The 19,281-nt window shown below is 40.7% G+C and overlaps 1 protein-coding gene and 1 long non-coding RNA gene across 3 annotated transcripts in view; one reads left to right on the forward strand and one right to left on the reverse strand.

Moving 5' to 3' along the window:
* LOC136183160 (uncharacterized) overlaps window positions 1–18,159 on the forward strand; it is a 23,121-nt gene extending 4,962 nt beyond the window's left edge. Inside the window, exon 3 of the long non-coding RNA XR_010668993.1 lies at window positions 17,301–18,159. This is a non-coding gene — a long non-coding RNA (uncharacterized lncRNA). The remainder of the gene's footprint in view (window positions 1–17,300) is intronic.
* Window positions 12,935–19,281, reverse strand: part of arb2a (ARB2 cotranscriptional regulator A) — a 145,415-nt gene continuing 139,068 nt past the window's right edge. For both annotated transcript variants that reach the window (XM_065965385.1, XM_065965387.1), the window contains exon 11: window positions 12,935–15,400. In XM_065965385.1, coding sequence (XP_065821457.1) covers window positions 15,240–15,400 — 161 coding nt within the window. In that variant the 3' untranslated portion in view covers window positions 12,935–15,239. The remainder of the gene's footprint in view (window positions 15,401–19,281) is intronic.

Below are 19,281 nucleotides of genomic sequence, written 5' to 3' on the forward strand. Positions count from 1 at the left end.
TTTTAAAAATATTTAATTAATCTAATTCTAAACTTTGTGCTCATGTAAATTGTTGACTACAGATTAATTGTTAACATTTTTACAAAATTACAAATGTATGTTCCCATTAATTAATACATTCATTAATGCACTCTCCTGCCGTGCAAATACCACTATTTACAGTGAAGGAACAGTCTCTCTCTCTCTTCTCCCTCACACACACGCGCACACACACACACACACACACACACACACACACACACACACACACACACACACACACACACACACACACACACACACACACGAATGCATCACCTCATCATTATTTACTTGTAATAATATTCGTCTACGTATATTGCATTGTGAGGAGAAACAATTCCACTATATTTATTTTTAAAACAAAATCAGTGGCCTAGTTGTGAGTGTGCACGTGCAGTGTAAACCGAAGTTTTAGCGTGCAGGCTGTGTGGGGATTTTATTTGACGCCTTAACCGACCGAAAATTGTCACAAATTGCTGGTTGTCGAGGGGCGCCTGACAAGATAACAAATATGAGAATTTTTGCCCCTGACATTTCGGTCCATATATCACTACGAAGCCGATTGATCACTCACAGGCTGTCTTTAACATTACTTCAACTATTACTATACTATCATGTTCGAACCATGTGTCAACATTTAGTATTTAGATTTATTGTCCTTAATAAACCTCAAAAACGAAAATGATCATGTGTATTTTCCCATTTTCTTGCGTGTAAGCACTATTTAAATGGTGTATAATTAAATAAGCTTTTCAGCACCTATTGATGTGTAAGGTTAATACACTATGGAAGGTTGTTTTTTGTTATTATGTGGACTGAGATGAACAATAACCAGAACAGTCGGCGTGCTGAATCAAGCAGTGAGGCTCGATTATTTCAGATCTATAGCTCTGCATTGATTGCTGCACTAATAGTGCTCGTGCCCCCTAACTCGCGATCGGGCTCTTACCACTGCTGTCATAATTACTCATCATTATTACTGCTTATACTGTATGTGGCTATAACTGTTATTGTTGGTATTGTACAATCATTACCAGGGAAGAGGACTTGTGTCTGAAATATTGTCTGCACTGAGGATGAGTGGGGAAGATTACTGCGAGTGGGTAAAGGATAGAAGTGTTACTGAGCTTTTTACACACACGATGCACTTTTCCTCGTTTTTTATTTGGTCAAACCCTCCTGTTAAGGGCGCTCAGCAGCAGATATATGTGCATTCAGCTCTGCTCTCACAAGACGTATTGTTTGCTTGTGCTACACATCCACAGTAAAACACAGTGATGGAGCTTGAAAGTAATCGTATCGATTGATTTTTGTCAAGTGGGGGAGTCACCTGTCGCCCCTCGTCTTCCCTCCCCTCATCCTTCTAACCCACTTTGACATTAAAACTTCTGCCATTTTCAGCTTGACCGTCGTTCAGCTGGTGTGCCATGCTGACCCCTCGGATGCTCATTAAAATTTGATCCGCTGGGGGGGAAAAAAAACAACAAAAGGCAGATACTGTAATTTATCGATCTGGGTGGGCTCATGTATTAATCTTGCACAAATGTTAAACTTTCACACAAGGTTCGAGTATTAAACAAAAAGTTTAAAATGAATTGAAGCGAGATAAACTGCGGCGCTTTGTTGTGGCGTCCCTCTGCGCCCCTGTGTGCCGTGTGCGTAAAGGCACTCCCTGTGCCTCAAACCCTCCATGCGATTATTGTTGCTACCTTTGTTTGCTAGATGGCGCTCTGCGTTGTGGGACCCTCTGACACAAGAGCCGCCTCAGAGCCTCTCTCTCTCGTTCGCTCAGCCCACAGTCCTCAGCTCAGAGAAGCTTCTCCAGCAGGGCCGTTTTTTAGAGCAGGAATTTCAGCAGCTGCAGACTCGTCTAATGTAACCCCACCGCTGTGCAGAGCGGGGGACTTTTATAATTGCATTATCCTGTGTCGACTGACAGTTGTGTTTGTTTTGTTAAGCTGCGGAATCACATCGATTAAAACCAGTAATGCATTTCATTTTAATGTAAACTGATTGTAACGCACACTGTCGCACAATATTTGAGCTTCGGAGTAATTGTTTGTTTAAGCAATGTAACGATACAGACCATACACTGATACATGATTAAATTATGTGGAAAGCAATAATATGACTTTAATTAGCCATTTAAAAATAAAAACGAATTATTATTTTAAGTTAAGGCAAACACACTCCATCTAAAGGCGCAAAAGAGAACCATGTTTGACTACAAAATCAGCAGAAATAATAATAACAAAAGACTTTTGTTTGCAGAAAATAAATTCAACGAACTGTGAACAGATAAATGCTGCATTAAGTGCAGTGATGCAAAACGAAGTTATTATATGCTCACAAAATATATACTTTAAATAATTTATATATATATATATATATTTCCGATTTAAATATTTTTTTAAGAATTCAACGATAATCTGTTTTTGATTGTTTGCAACAATCAGAATTAAAAAAAAAAAAAATCCATTGTGTTGTTTGCTGAGTGGCCCACTCTGCTCTGAGATATACTGCTGCAGTTACACTTTCACTAAATAGCGGCTTGTCGGTGCCTGACGTTGATGAATGTGTTGGAGACTTGCAGAGCCTTTTACAGCTGTCTTAAAAAGCGCTGTAGCCCCATAGCAGCCACCAAGACATCAGGTGCAGCCAGGGGCCTGAACACGGCAGTGTGTCACAAAGAAACATGCTCTTTACACACAATGAGGGGGAAAGAAAAAGTAAACTCTAAACACCTTTTATTTTGAAATCGACCTATTCGGTAGACTTACACGATGTAAAGTAAAACAATAACTCAGGTTTTAATTAGACTAATATTTTAGAATTCGTCGTCTGAGTAAAGACAGATGAAATGATGCACTTTTTCATCGAGATTAAATCGGTTTTTTTGTTTCGATTACTTGCTCTGCTTTCTGAAGATCACCAGCTGTAAATCATCTATTCGAACCGTCTTTTAATTTGTCACCAGATTACTACACAGATCAAGGGAGTGGATTTCCTGTCTTGTTGTGGTTGAAGATAAACAGTGCAAGTGCAGACCATGTGGGCTGTGAACGATGGTCTGGCTTTTTTTTTCTTCTCTGTGGCTTCATCATTTCCTTATGTGAAAAACTCTGAAGTACAAATGTAGAATCCAGCTTTATAATGACGAACGAATCAACATATTAGGTGGAGAATTAATGGATAATTTTTCGAGTATGGCATGCAGAGAATTGTGTATCTTTTTCATCTATTAGCAGAAGCAAAGAGAGTGGGGCTTCTAGACCACACACAAACAAAAGACTTATGGACACAGAATTAGTCCTTACAGTTAACAAGAGCAATCTCACTTAGAAGAGGCAACTTTTCATTGTTGATTGAGCTGTTTTAACCATTTGTTTGACACCCCTCCAGCACTCACAGACAGTCCCACTTCCTCCCCCGTGTGATCCTGGGTGGTGTGGCACAGCATGTTCGCTTGTACTGTATCCGGGGCTCCTCCACCTGCAGACACACACTCAGCCAGGCTTCACCTCCACCTCAACGCCTTCTCTCTCTTCCTGCTATTTACATGAGGTGGCCTACACTCGGCTAACACATTATTAGCAGGCAGGGGGAGAGAGGAAAGCAGCATTTCAATTATTTTCTCAACAATGGGCCTGGGCCCGTCATACATTTTGAGTGTTTGAGTAAGGCTCTCTTGGTATTTGTTTTCCTCGACTTAACAAGCCATCATCTCGCGCATGCATATAGAAGTGAAATTGCTCCGGGATCCCGCAGGCAAAGGGCGGGTTGCGGGTTCAATTAAGGTGGAATAATGCATGGGGACAAAGCGTATGATGACCTCGATTGAAATTGATCAGAAAACGCATTCAGCAAGAAACACACAGTAGCTTCTTTGTTTTGACTCTTTGTATCTGCAGTGAGGCCTATCTGCCTCTGTGAAATCTAAAGCTACTTTGATTTTGAACGTAATTCCAACGCCTGAATATAAAGCTAAGAATTTAATACCACCCAACCTATGTCTAGACTAATTCACTCATTTTTGTGACATTTCTTTCTTTCTCTCCTTAATCGAATTTGCCACATTTAAGCTGGCGTGAGGAATTTGAGGCATAAGCAGCCATTTGGGCTCCATCCCTGAAATGACAGTGAATACGAAGGTTTGTCATAATTTCTTAAGTAGAAAACAAGATATTTCAGCGCCACAGTGGGATTTTAACGAATTAAAATATCTCACTGCCTGCCTGTGATAAAACGGAGCAGGATTGAGGCGCTTGCTTGTTAAGTAACTTGCTGTCAGTATAGTTAGCAGTGCTCTGATATGGACGGTGGCTGCAGAGCCTCATCTCTTGGGGTTTTAATTAACAAGCTGTCTCAAAGCTGTAGAGCTCCATCAAACAGCCTCTCATTCTCTCTTTCTCTCTGTTTCTTCACCAGTAAATCCTCCCCCCGTCACTGCCTTGGGCTCTCTCTCAAACTTTCGACATTCTCCTTCCCAAATCAACTTGTTAGCACAGTATGTGCACCAGCTGATAGGGTGTAACTACTGCGGGAAGATGTGCAAAAATATAAATTGTTTTTGTTTTCTCTTTTTGGCTCAGCATCTACTGTACATGCACTGATGCGCACGTGCATTCAGCAGACATCCTCGTACTGTCCTGAGTTCTGTTGGGTTTGACTTCAAGCCTGCCTGCTGCAGGTAGATTCAAGCATTTTAGATTATGCACCTTCAACATGCTCAGAATTATCTTTATACATACTTTACCAACTTGTATTTTTTATATATTCATTAGAAAAGGGTGATGGGATTATTATTAAATGCTATAATAACATAATTCAAGGTGTAATTAAGTGTAGAATAGTCATTTTTACTCCACTAAATTCAGCTGCAGGCAGATAAAGATTTTATGTAACATATTTGTTATAAAACACGATGCAAGTGTATGGATTCAACTACCACAAAGTGAATTAAATATTCAAACCAACACAATCCTGTGACACCTTAATGCACTGGCAATTCTGATGACGTAATATAAACACCAACAGAGACCATTTCCCCTTAAACACAAGTAATTAAACGTTTAAGACGTTGAGTAAGAATTACTAACTGTTCTGTACTAACTTGTGAAATATTTGAGTGCTGTTGTACTTGTAATGGAGTAGTTACCTAGTGTTTTTTTTCTTCGGTTTATAACTTTTAAATAGGCTTGGCAAAGGATCTGAATAATGTGTCCCATATTGGAATGTATTTATTGTTGCATTTGGGTCCCCCTGAACTTTAATATCACTGGGCTGAATACATCTGGTTTGAAATCCAAAATATAGACTAAGTATTTTCAAACTGGAATAAGAAATGCAGGGACAGACAAAACATAAAATAAAGTCATTGATTAAGTGTAACTGAGTACTGTTTACACACTCTTGATTTCCCTCAGTACAGCTTCACACAATATCTGTCTTTGGTGAAAAAAGCAAAAATCTCTCTTTCTCTCTCTCTCTCTCTCTCAGTCTATAGTAAACTTGGTGCAGGGCTCTCACCATGGCCCAGACGGGGGTAATTTGATAGCAAGGCAAGGTCAAGACAGTGCGCTGTCCATGGTGCTGCGGCGGGGCATGCTGGATGTTATCATCAAATTAGACAGGACAAGTTTCAAATCGATGCCACCCCCGGATGTCTGGAGACCGCCAGCAGTCGGAGTTAAAGTCCTAACAAGTCCCCCCTGACAGGTCAACACCTCAACACAAACACACCGCTCTGATGCTGCAGCCTACAGGTCAGCAGCACTGTGCTGGAGAGATAAGCACCAATCCCATTGAAGGCTCCATAAGTGAAATATAGCTTCAGGTCCACTGTTATTCTGAGGCCCCGCACATGACCCGGAATGTTCAGACTGGATGTCGTGCTTTTCTAAAGATTTTTTTTTCTTCCTATACTTGAGGTTCTTGTGTCGCTTTCTTTGACTGTTTTTTTTTTTTTTTTAATCTCTGTGTGCGGAACATCAAAGTCTTGCCGGAGAGACACACACACTCGCATTTAACATTTTAATAAAACAGATGGACGTACAGTTATTGAGATTGGAAAGTTTAGTAACATTGCTTTTTTAAAATAATTTATTGAATTATTTTCATGTAGTCCTGAAAGGTTGCCGAGAAAAAAACAAACAATGTGCATCTTAAGGAGATCAAATGATTTTGTGTTTCATGAATCTTTTGATCCTTAAAATGCAAAAGTAAAAGTTTTATCAGCTCAAACGTAATTTATTGGTTCTATCCCTTTAACTGCTGCTTGTAGTGAGCTTATTTAATTTGTTACAGATTCTACACAACACAGGAAACAAAAGAGTTTAGTCTAAAAAGTTGAAAAAGAGTTTAGAAATACTTTTGTAACTGTAAATAAATACTATTCCCTATATAGTTGTAGAATAATCGATAGGTGTGGCTGCTTTGAAAAGGTTTAAATTAAAATGTTGTTCATCACAAATGCAATACAGTCCTGTTCTTTATGGCATATTTTTATATTTAAGAAAACTTCCTTTTTCACATACTGGTCTCAGTTGCTTTATAACCTAGGCTACTAATTAACGAAACGTTTCTAGACATTTTTCGAATAATAGAAGTGAAAAAATGTTCGCACTTCATCCTTAAATGAACATAATCATGCAAATAATACATGGCTTTTGCAACAGTCTGTTGGTGAACTATCAGCAGTGAGTGAGTTGAGGGGATCTCAGGGCGCTGATTACAGATGCTGCCAATCTGTCAGCGCCTGACAGCCCTTGCTGCGGGGATAAACAGCGATAAAGTCGAGTTGGACGCTGTGTTGTTAACTTCACACACACTCTCACGCGCTCAGCTCGACACCGGAGGAGCAGGTAGATTCACTCGGCTCCTCGCGGGGCCCCCGCGCGCCTATCATCGCCTCTGTCTCTCCCTCCCCGCGTGTCAAACCACCCCTTCCTCTCGTCCTTCCTCCCGTCAAACTCTCCCCTTTTCATCCTCCCTGCTGACTCAGGTAGTGAACACAATGAGGACCTCAGCGACAAGAAAGAAAGCCATTCAACCGGATGGAGAGATTGTGCACGAGAAAGAGAGAAACGTTATATTTGAATGGCTGATAAAGAAATGAAATAGATGGGAACAAAGTCTAAGCCATCGGGATGGGGAGGAGGGGTCTCAGGCTGCAAGGTGACTGCAGGCCCTTTAATAACACAACCATATTAACTCGCTTAACCAAAATGAACCCAACTTCACTTAAGGGGCTTCACAAACCATGAAATGCACATCCAAACATACACCTGCCAATCTCTCCACCTATATCCCTCCATCAACCCCTCCTCATCTCTCTCTCTTCCTTTCTCTCTCTCCTCTGAGCTGTCTGTCATGGTGTGGCCCCGCTAATTTGAGTTCATTGGATGGCAATAACTTCATTTAGAGCTTCATCTCTTTTTTTTTGGGTGGATGTAATGAGGATGCAAGGTGCTGCTGGTGAAAGGCCGCTCCCACAGTAATAATAACTTGGAGCTTATTCTTACCCCACGCACCGCCGTGTTTATCCTCGGAGGGCTGCGTCCACATGATGAAACTCATCTATAATGTGTGATTTAATATCGCCTTGCACTATTTTTTTCCCTCACAGATTTTAAATCCAAAAGAGAGAACTCAGTGGCTGCTTTTTTTCTTTTCTTTAGATCAGAGTTTCACTGAAATAAATGAGGTTTGAACACAGCTTCACTGTAGATGAACTCTTGGGGAGATCTGTTTTTTTTCCCGAGGATATAAAAACATTGGTAAAGACGGGGTGATTTCACTTTAAAACAAATCTGTTTTAAAACTGAAACAGCAGCATTTTCCTTCGATAAAGTTATTGTCTTGTTTTCCAATATTTTTTATAACATTTAAATGAACAACGTGTAATGAGAAAATATTTTCTAATACAGTTGAACTTAAAATGTTGACTAAAATGTCATTTTGACAGGTGTAATCACTTTTTACGTTTGACAAGAGGATAGGACTATAAGAGAGTTTTTAGGTCCCTTTTTTGCAGTGTAAGTTCAGGCCTTTTCTGACCACAAACTAATCGATATCTTACAACTCCGATATGATATTGATTCAAGGACTTCAAGGATTTCTGGCGAACCCCTCATTTCCAGTTGATTTAAGTTCGAGAAATGATCAAATGTTTCACACAGTTGAAATTCGATGTATTAATGGAGACTACGCATTCAGTTTTTGCTTATGGGTGACATCCAGTTGTTCTTAGTAAAAGTTATGAGAAGTTATCTACATGGGCTGTGAGATACTCTCCGATGAATATTTCACTTTTCTTTCTTTGAAAAAAAAAATCTGAAGAGGCTGACTAAAACAAACGTGGAGAATATTTCTAATTCGTTTAAGATTACATTGTTTATAGCCTATACAACAACTACGTGGGCCCACGTTTTCAAATATGTTAATTTGACAATCGTTGTTTTTATATAACATCAATTCAAATATTGTTCAAACGCATCCTTGAGTTGTACCGTCAGTTTAGAAAGTTCTATATATATATTATATATTTGTTCGTTTTCGTGTAATTCATTTAGTTTGTTCAATATGAAGTTGTTGAAAACTGGTAAATGTAATATTTTAAATTAGCATTTTAAAATAAAACAAAAAGTGTGTTGTACATTTTAAATTTGTATATAATGTCATATAATAATGAGCCTACTTGTCTCAGGTCGGCATCATTGAAGAAGTCATTTTCAGGTAATTAGGATATTATTATTATTATTATTATTTTATTATTATTTAAGCAGACAAAGTTTTGGGCATTTTATTATTATGATCAATTAGTCTTTTGTTACAACAGTCAGCTTATGTAAATTAAATAAATAATAAGATTTACTTTTATTTTTTTAAACTAAGTGGATGTGTAAAATCGAGTCTGAGATCTGTGAGCGGTATATTTAAGAGCCTTAATCCTTCCCATTGTGCAGAAATATTGAGTGACAGTGTTTGAGCCATCCCTAAAAAATCTTTTTTTCTTGGGCGCTTAGTGTGCCCAACCAACCGCAGACACACAAAACACATAGAGACACACAAACACGTGCGTAATAAAAATTGTAATTTGTCAAACTGATATTTTGAATTTGACATATAACAGTGTTAAAAACACATTATTGGCGTTCAGTTTTCAGATATCCGGTCGCATTTTACAGCCTGAGAAAGGCCCCGATCACAGGCCTAACAGAGCCCCTTCATCCTCACTGCCATTCATCAACACTAAATGACCAATTTTCCCCCCTAAGTCTTCGCTGGCCTGTTAAACTGGGCCAATGAGCTGTGTTACACTTCCTCTCCTCTCTCCTCCATCACTGCTGGCCTAACTTCCCTGCTTCCCTGAAATCTTCAGAGTATAGCCCCCAAAATCTTAAAAGTCAGTGCCCATTCTTCACATGGATTGCATTTCAGAGGCAGCTTTTTTTTCCTTTTTTTTACTGCACGAGTCTTTAGGCCAGCAGAGTATCAGAGGAGGTGTAATTGAGGGGGCGGTGAGGGGATAGAGTAGCGGTCCGCCTGAAAGCTGCTATTAAAGCCAAATGGACTGAACACCGTAAAACGGCCCTGCCAACAGCTGTCCCACAATCGGAGTATTATATGCCAGGATCAGCACACACACACATTATAGACCCTGCCGCTGATGTAGAGGCTACTTAGAAGAATAAGACAGCAGAGCCGAGAAAAGAAAACAAAGAATATGCCGCTAATATTCGTGTTATGTTCGATGACTTCAACCTGGTTGTGTTTCTTTGTCATTTTGGTCTCGAAGGCATTTTTTAATCTCTTTCTCTCCTCATGATAACCATGGGGAAGTTCTGTTTTACTTGGATCTAAGAAGGCTATAGCTCAATGGTATGGTCCTATTTTTTAAGAACTATAAGACAAGTGGGAGCAAGGTTTATGTGACCAGGCCTGCTTATTCTTACATGTTTTATTTTTGAAGCAGTACACCATAATAATGTTTTTTTTCCCTTTGCAGTTGGAATAGCAGTACGATGCCATCTCATTAAAATCTATATTAAAATAAAGTATACATTTGCATGCTTGTTTGGGAGACTTTCACAACCTTTAAGAGGCCCAGCACCCTACTTGGTGGAACACCTGTGTCCAGACAGGTGTTGGCTTTCTTGACCTTCAAAATAAAACACAGTCAAACCCTTTCCTAAATGTGTTTTCTGTGGCCTCGAAGTGTTGTCGTATCAGTGTGTGAGTCTTTATTAGAATAGGGAATGAGAGAGAGAGGCGATTGAAGAGGAGTTGTTTCCACTGGATTAAATGGTTTCTCCGCAAGTCAATGAATATGTAATGATGTAAACCCAGGCCACTGAGTTTTGGGCTCTGCTATATAGGCCTTGTATTAAATAGCTATTCTGTGGAGGAAAACACAGTATAGGCTATATATGTGGACTAGAGTCGGCAGAGAAAAAATGGGTCAGAAAAAGAAGGGATACAATCTTGAATGCACCTCCAAGCGTAAGCCAGACATTCTTTCTCTTTCAATAGATGAAAAAGTGTTTGCTCACGTACTGAGAGAGAAAGAGAGAAAAGAGAGAAAAGAGAGAGAGAGAGAGAGAGAGAGAGAGATAGCGAGAGAGAGAGAGGACTTGCTTGGGTCCTCTTTGACGCAAGGGTGGGGAGTGAATTTCCATTGTTTAAACTGCTTTGGAAATATTGTTTCTGATAAGCAGTCATGCCAATAAAGTAATTGAATTGAACTCATAAAGAAGTGGAGAGTGGGGAGTAGTAGAGTTTCCTCCGCCGTGATTGCAAAAGACATTTTTCCCTTAGTATACCCGATAAAACATTGATTGTTGCAGTTAGTTGACCCGTAAAATTTGGGGGTTAGTTTTCTCTTCTGAGCTGAGCATATAATTATGCAAATAGTGATCTGACAGTGATCCGCTGGAGGAGTGCTGAAGAGGAGAGTGTGTGTGTGTTTCAGTGTGTGTGTGTGAGGGGGGCTGTCACAGGGGTGACATTCCAACTTGGTTCCTTTGCACAGAGTTCATCTTCTGCAGGGCTGCGTGCATATCAGAGAGGGCCGGAGCAAGCAAGCGTGACAACAACTCTCTCAAAGTAAAAAAAAAAAAAAAAAAAAAAAAATTGAATTATCAGGCTGTGGCAGCACAGGGGATCCCCAACTTTTTTTCATGTCAAGGACCCCACCCTTCTCCACCCATCCCTCCTCCCAAAACCCACCAGTAACAGCAGCAGACCCCCCATTTGGCAGGATTTGATCGTAAAGCTCCGCAGCTGATGTTATTTTCTGTTGCAGATATGATTCAGTGTAGAGCTGTCTGTAACTATCTGTACCGTGAGTTGACGACAATAGCTGGCAGAGTGAAAGCTATAATCAAATCAGTCATAGCTATTATACATTCACACGCTGCATGCGCTCACTTCCAGAGAGTCAAAGGAGAGTCGGAGCGGACTATTTCACGTTTGGTTCGGGGATCCCTCCTCTGGGGAACGAGCGACGAAAGTCTAAACCTGAACCCCAGAGGCTCGAAGAGATTATGTTAGGAGAAAGTACCAAGTGACAGCGTGATGCATTAGTCATCGATCGGAATAAATTAGATAGGCTATAGTTTAAATATATTCCCAAATACCGAGAAACGGGATCAAACAGACACACACACTTTGCCCAAACTCGAAAAAAAAAAACTCTTAACGAAGAAGTTTCCTCTGCGTTAGATAAAGTCATTCTCAGCCAATAGCCAATAGGATATTTTCTTCGCTGTGTTTGTTTTCTGCCTTAGTTGATCATGACTGGAGGTCAAAATTCAGATAAACACTGTTTGCTTAGACAGAGAACAGGTTACTTATTAAAACTGAGAAAACTTCCTCTTATTCAAGAATAGGGATTCTCTACAATATCACAGAAGCCTTACATTGGACAGTGTTGTCTTAAGGAGCGTTCAGACACACTTTTTAAATACAGAGAGCCGGCTGTGTGTGCTGGTATGTGTACGTGTGTGTGCCTCTCTTTAATCAGAGGCCTGACACAGTGTGAGGGGGACTCGCCTGGTTCCACTTGTTGTTCAGGGATTAATGGAAAAGATTTCTAAAGATTTATTGAGGGGGCGTTTAATGACCTGATCGGTTTCACCGCGTGAAAACAAATGATGCTGTAAAAGCTCGCCGAGTTGGAGGGGGGCTCACTTTGCCAAAATTAATGACCAAAAAGAGGGGAATGACTGTTTATAGTTTGTTTTCCCTTTGACACACTTCTCACTGGGGACATAATCAGGTTAAAGATGTGGCTTCCTTTTCAGTGGTGTCTGACCGAGGTTACATGTTTAAAAATGAAACCGTAAAAACTTACTTCTAAAAAAAACCCCCAAAAACATTCAAGAAACATTCGAGGTTTTTACAGTTTTGAAACATGGCAGAAGACACTTTCCAATGGCAGATCGTGTAACAACAGATGATTGTGAGGCTATTTTGTCTTCCTCTAGATTTCATAGATGTCATGTGAGATGAGGACTCGGGTCATTTGTCACTTGGCGCTCGACTTTCTCGTCCCGGTGCACACACTTTACCCCCCGGGCAACGTCTCTGTTTCTCTCTCTACTTCCGCACCTGACTTTATGATACTGCTGCTGTATTCTTTTCACTCTCAAAGGCTCTATTGTCTCACTTGGAATAATGTGCAATAAAAAAACAAGCTATAGTTAACACACGATCGAGAAATGCAGAGGAACAGAAGGGGAAATAAATGAACAATGAAATATAGTATGGGTTGATTCTCAGGCTGCTCCTTGTTTGTCAGAAACTGTTCATTCTGCTGCTGCCTGTCTTGGCCAGGACACTTAAGATATTTATGATCTCAACACGTTCTTTCCTGGTTAAATAAAGGTGAAATAAAAGTATAAAGGTAGGCTATATTTTAACAGCAGGATACACACGTTTATTTTTATTTGTATTATTATTTAATCAGTTGATTACAAACATGAAAACAATCATGTAAGAACAATGATTGTTGTGTTGCAGACACTTTGACACTTCAAAATAAAAGAAAACCTGTGACCTGGCAGGACACTCGGTTTCATAAAATCCAGACTTATAATGTGATTAAACAAAGTAGAAGTGTTTCTTAAACCAATACTGCATGTAAACCATCTGCAAAAAAAAATAATGTCTTCAAGAGAAATTGGCTAAATTAGTGTCCTTTTATGTGAAAACTGTGCGTTGGATTGAGGCTGCTCTTACATCTTTAGTTCCATTCACATATGGCTTGCTGGATATTATTAAAAAAAACAGTGAACAGAGTCCTGTTTGCTCCTAAGGCAACAATATACAAATTAAGGAGTGAAAAATGAACTGATTGTAGCTGAAAAGCAGAGAGATGAGCAATGGTATCTTTGAACAGAAACTCATCAAATCAAATAATAAGCCAACTTCTCTGCTGAAACCTGGAGAGATCTGAATCAAATTAAAAGGAAATTAGGCCTGCAACCATCAGCCACAGTTGTCTCATTACAGCGGAAAGATAATCCACAAAAGCCTTAAAGCATGTGCACAGTGTGCAGGAGAGGCAGGATTTCACAGAGTAAAAGTTAAACAATGGTGCTGTTTGAGGAAAAAAAAAAGTAGAAGAAAAGTACATATTTGAGAATGTGTCCAAGGTATCATAAGATTTAGTATCCGGCTTGAGTTTTTACTAATGTCATGACACATTAGAAATGTATTCCATTAAGCCTTGAGTGGTTTATAAAACACACCAACCATGTGGAAAATCTTTTATCATGTTTGTGTCACGTAGTCAGATTATGTACAGCTGAGCAGGGAGCTGACTCTGTCACTTCTAAGCACACAAGAGGAGTACTTTGGAAGAAAAGGGAAAGAATAGATATGTTACTTTTCTCCAACATCTAAGGAAATATCATTTAGGCTTAGAATAATATTGAAATGGTGGATTTCCTGACATGTGTAAGGCGATATATTGAGGCTTTATGAGTGTTGTGAGCTGACTTCTGGCTCCTGTTAAAATGAGATATCCCTCAAACCCAGTTTGATGCTTGACTTTAAGTAATTTTAAATAAGCTCGGTGCCCACGATTTTCCATATTCAGCACAGGTTGTGTTTGTTTTATTTGTTTCATCACATCAAATCATCCGCAGACATCAATTTCAAGGATATCAAATAGGAAAAAAAAAAGATATGTATTTATAATAAACACAGAGAGATGGACTCTGCACAGTTTTGCAAACCTGGAGAGATTATAAAGTAAACACTTACAGCTCTGAGAGGTATTGGCTTAATATTAAAAATCAAATAGTCTGAATGTATGTGAGATGCTGAATTCAAATTAAGCTTAAAGCTTGAACATTAAAAAAAGATATTTCTCTTTATAAGCAGTGCTGTCCTATATGAATATATTGCAAGAGTTAGAACCACATTTCACACAAAGAACAAAGAAAAGTCAGGTTTTAAAAGTAAGCTGCATATGCACAGAAAAGGGGAACAAAAAAAAAAGTTATAAAAAACATCCGTTTTAATTCATAAGAAACGATCATCATTTAAGAGTGCGTTACCTCTTTTGAAAAATGTTTTTAAAGGTTTTAAAATAGAAAAAGGGAACTGATCAGGTTGAAATGCGAATGTACCTTAGTTGAAGATTTCATACAGGATGAGCTGATTTCAGGGTAAGCAGCTCAGGCTTTAGGACCGAGGGGAAGAAGAGGAAGAGGAGGGAGACTCTGAGCAGTGCAGACTGGAGGGCAGGCAGGGCATTAGCTCAGTTCAGGCGGATGTCAGGACAATTAGAGGTGCACCATGGCGCATTGTGCACAGCGCCTGTCAGCCTTAATCTGTGCTACTGTGGCCTGTACCCGCAGCTAGGCCACAGCCCACGGGAAGCGCTAACACTCAGGCCCATATTGCTTTGACAGTTGCACTCATCTAGAAGTAATGCAAAACGTTATTGTGATGTATACATGGTGACCCTGTACTCCTGTGTCTTACAACAACAACAAGGCTATTTGTGTGCAGAGCCAGAGAGGACAGGACGGGAAAGATGACACCCGCAATGAGAAGAGTGAAGAAAGGAAGGTTACAGAGGAAGAGGGAGGTGAAAAACCCAACAGAAAACATGCTGAAGAGATCCAGAATCTTCCTTTCTGCATTGCCCCCCCTTATAATCCATTTCTAACTGAATCTCCCTCTTGATACAAGTCATTTCTGTTCTACAAATCCTGGTGTTTGTTTTTGAGGGAGCTGCTGCGGGTGGTGACAATATTGGATGTCTCCTCAGCCTCTTCATCCTCCTTCACCTCCAGGACCTCGCTGAAGAACCTGAAGATGGAGTTGAAGCTCATCCAGGAGGTCAGCTCATGCTTCTCTGTGCCTATGAGTAGAAGGGACACAAAAATGGACACAAACATGGGCATGAGCAGGGTTCACAAAATGTTCTTACTGTCAAGCTGCAGGAAAATAAAGTGTACCGTATGTTGAACAGTCTTAACATTATTAAAAACACATTTCTGCATAATGAATAACTTCTGTGACAAAATAAAAAAGTGAGTGGGTAAGATGTTAAAACCTGTAAGGTTCACCATACACTACCCACAATGCATTGCTCCATGCAGGCCTTGGCCACATGTATGAGAGCCATGAAAGCCTCTGACCTATTACTCCAATGGGACAGCCTCAATATGTTATCTAAGCGGATACCTGATAATCAACACCGCTGCATGTCCCCCCCTTCCACCTCAGGTCCTCCTACAGAAACAGAGTTATGCACAATGGGGCCACTAAGAGAAACCAGTGGAGCGGCAGTCATTCATTCTAAAGAGCTGATTGAGGATAGGCAGTACAGAAGTTGGAGAGAGCTAACAAGCAAGCATATCAAGTGGTCCGGTGGTGGTGGTGGGGGGGGAGGAGGCAGCAGTGCTGGATTTCTCTCTGACCTCCTCCAGGTTAGCCAGTTCCCAAGTTTGGGGTCACACTGGAGCTTGAAATCTGGTCCTTGCACCTCAGGTTCCTTAGGGTTCAGGTTATCACCGGGCAGCTTTTTAGTTGGATGGCTTGCAAACTGAAAGGCAATTTTAATGCTTTCCTGCAACAGAGCACCTCAGCTCTCCATCAGAACATCCATGATGAGGACAGATCGAGGCTGCAGCTGGTGCCCGACACTTCTCCTCTCCTGCTAGCACACCATTCAGCGAGAACGTTAACAGATAATGGCTTGTCCCGGCCTGCCTCTGCTAGCAGCTCAGCTGCTTAGCAACACAACTGTAACTGGACTTGAGGAGCCATATTGAGGTGGTTTACCAGAGGGAGAATATGTTTGCCATTACATGATATTAAGAGTTTCATCCCTCACCAGAAGGATCTAAGAACATTTTAACTGTGTCAAAAGACAAGCCAACATGTAATGGGGTTCCTTTTTTTGATCCTTATCCTCTCTTAACATTGTCTTTCTCATTCTACTTTAAGATAAGAACATAAAATGAGGTGTCTGCCATTTTCTCTGGGTAAGCTTAGTATCTGGGATCTGAGGAAAAGGGTTAAAATCCACATTACTACTGGATGAGTCAAATCAGAAGTACACTGAAATTCCTATTCATTTCTCTTCAGTGATTTCCTCCTTCCTTCCTCACTTCCTCCCGTCTCCTCTGTGTACATTTGATAGGCTATAAAAAGCTGGACTAGAAGGCCGCAGGGACACAATTAGGAAGCACCTTAAAGGCTCTCTCACCACAGACAGGCCTCTGATGACCACTGCACTGACCCGATGTTTATTAGATTGACCCCAGCCTGGACGCGTTAATGGAGATGGTGTGTGTTTGTGTATGATTGTTGGAACAGGGGTGTGTGCAGGGGCTTTGGCTGGGGATGTATTTGGGTTTGGTTGTAGGTGCTGTTTTTTGTTTTTGTATGTTTGTGTAATTTGTGTGCACACAGTATGAAGGAGAGTTCTCATTCGCTCTGAGAAAAGGGACTGCTGTGCACACTATACAGCAAGCAGACTGTGCCTTGGGTCAAATTTACTGGCCTGGCAATCATGGGAGTCAATAACCCGGCACTCTGAGTGACTGTGCTACCTGTGTTAGGGCTCAACATAACATCGAACCTTGGGAAACAAAGACACAGCCCTCTCACACCTCTAATATATCATTTATATCCAATTTGAGGCACTGTGATCTTTTTTCACCTCCTCCTTCTCAGTTTTCCCTTTCTCATCGGTCTTACCCTCACTAGTGTTTTTACTTCTGTTTTGTCCTTTTTTTTTCCTCTTCCTGCAGAAAGCGATCAATGCCGCAGCGCTCTCTCATTCACCCTGAACTGGCGATGAACTCCTACGGAACGCCGCCAGGCTCTCCACCCTATTCCATCGCAGTCCGGGGTCAGCAGGGGGGCGTCTCTGTGCCAATATGCAGATGAGCCTGTGCCCCTCCAATGACTCTGATGTGAAGCTCCACCCCCTCTATATGGTAGAGAGCCCCCCCCCCCCCCCCCCCTTCTCTTGACAACACTCCCACACATAGAGACATAAACCCGCTCCCTCACTGGCTTAAATAGGCCTTTAACAGCTTACGTCCACTCTTCCTTTAATAGCCAAAGTGTGTCCGACCTAATGGATGTTGTCAAAGCTGAGATGTGAGTAATGATTTAGAGGAGAAACCCCAATGACCAGGCTTCACGAGCAACTAAAAGACCCAGGGAAAGAGAGAGAGAGACAGAGAGAGAGAGAGAGAGTGGGAGAGCGAGAATTACCTCAACTCTGCCACAAATCAAAGTAATATCTTTAAAAGATGTGGGGATCGATGAGGTGTCATCTGGCTGTATCTGGTGTGTTAAGTGAACCGATAAACAGCCAATGAGGAAGCTTAATCCTCACTTTTAGTCCCTTACAGGAAAAGTTTTTTTTAAAGCAACAAGCAGATTTTTTTAATGAGCTATTGATTTCATGTATTGTTTAAACATGATATTACATTAAAAGGGCTCTAATGTCTTCATCATATATTGGGTTTAATTGATGCAGCTTTTCAAAATAAAGTGCCGTGTGTGTTTATTTGCGCCTGCTTTCTTGCATTCACTGTAAATCAATTAAGTTGCTAATTCTAACAAGATCAATGTAATTGCATTAATTCAATAAAGTCTATTGTAAATGCAATAATGTCCTCATTTATTGTAAAAGCAATAATGATGTTACAGTGGGCTCCATAACATCTGGTATTGTCGGGGGAAATACAGAAAAAAAGATTCTCTCTACTTTCACAATGTGTTTATAATTAGCATGAAGCAATGGAGAGCTTAACAGAGATTATTTCCTCACAGTGGAATGATGACGCTGTAACCTTGAGGTGAGGCAACACATATATACACACACACACACACACACACACACACACACACACACACACACACACACACACACACACACACACACACACAAACACACACACACAGCTCCATGATGATCTCTGTATAAAGCAGGACAGAGCAGGTAGAAAAAGGGTCTGTGGTGGATGCTCTGCTCTGTGTTCAGGTCATGGCAGAGTTTCAGTGCGTCGTCTAACCCTCGCCCTCGTGTTTGAACAGTCAGTGTGTGTTGTGCTCGCCCGGCGAGGCCTCCTCATTATGTGACAGGCAGAGGAGAGTATTTGATCCTGGATATTTAGCCTCCTCCACTCTGTCACTGCCACTGGAGCCCTCTCAAGGTAATTGACTGACTGTTTGATCTCCCCCTGACTCCACACTGGTACAAGACACTGACACACACAAAAACACGTTAGTCACAAGCAACTGTCTACTCATGGATGGCACACACACATGCACCACAAACCCACTTTACCCTCCCCCTAAACACACAAGCACCGTTGTTATCATTTGTGTGCAGTGAGGTTAGGGAACAGGGAGAGAGTTTTGAGCTGTTAAAAGGAAACAAGGAAACTCCTCCATAGCTATGGGCCATGCTTTCTTCCCTCTGCACCAAACACTGCATGCTGTTACAAATGGTAATCGCCTCTGATTGTCACAAATTTCAAAACAAACGCTAGGTGACTGAAAAGCCAAAGTGACGCCCCGAGTGATACTCCAACATAAAGCCTGAATCAAAGCATGCCGACTATAATTAGGTTCCATCTGGGCTACATTATTTAAAGCCACAGCAGTTAATTGCTTGTGTACAAATGGCCTATTTTATTTGAATCAAACTTTTTTTGTGATTCGTAATTACATTGATGTGAAGGGGGCCATATCTCTTTGCTTCCTTTTTTAATA

The sequence above is a fragment of the Labrus bergylta genome, chromosome 2 (assembly GCF_963930695.1).
Source record: "Labrus bergylta chromosome 2, fLabBer1.1, whole genome shotgun sequence".
NCBI classification, from domain to species: domain Eukaryota; kingdom Metazoa; phylum Chordata; class Actinopteri; order Labriformes; family Labridae; genus Labrus; species Labrus bergylta.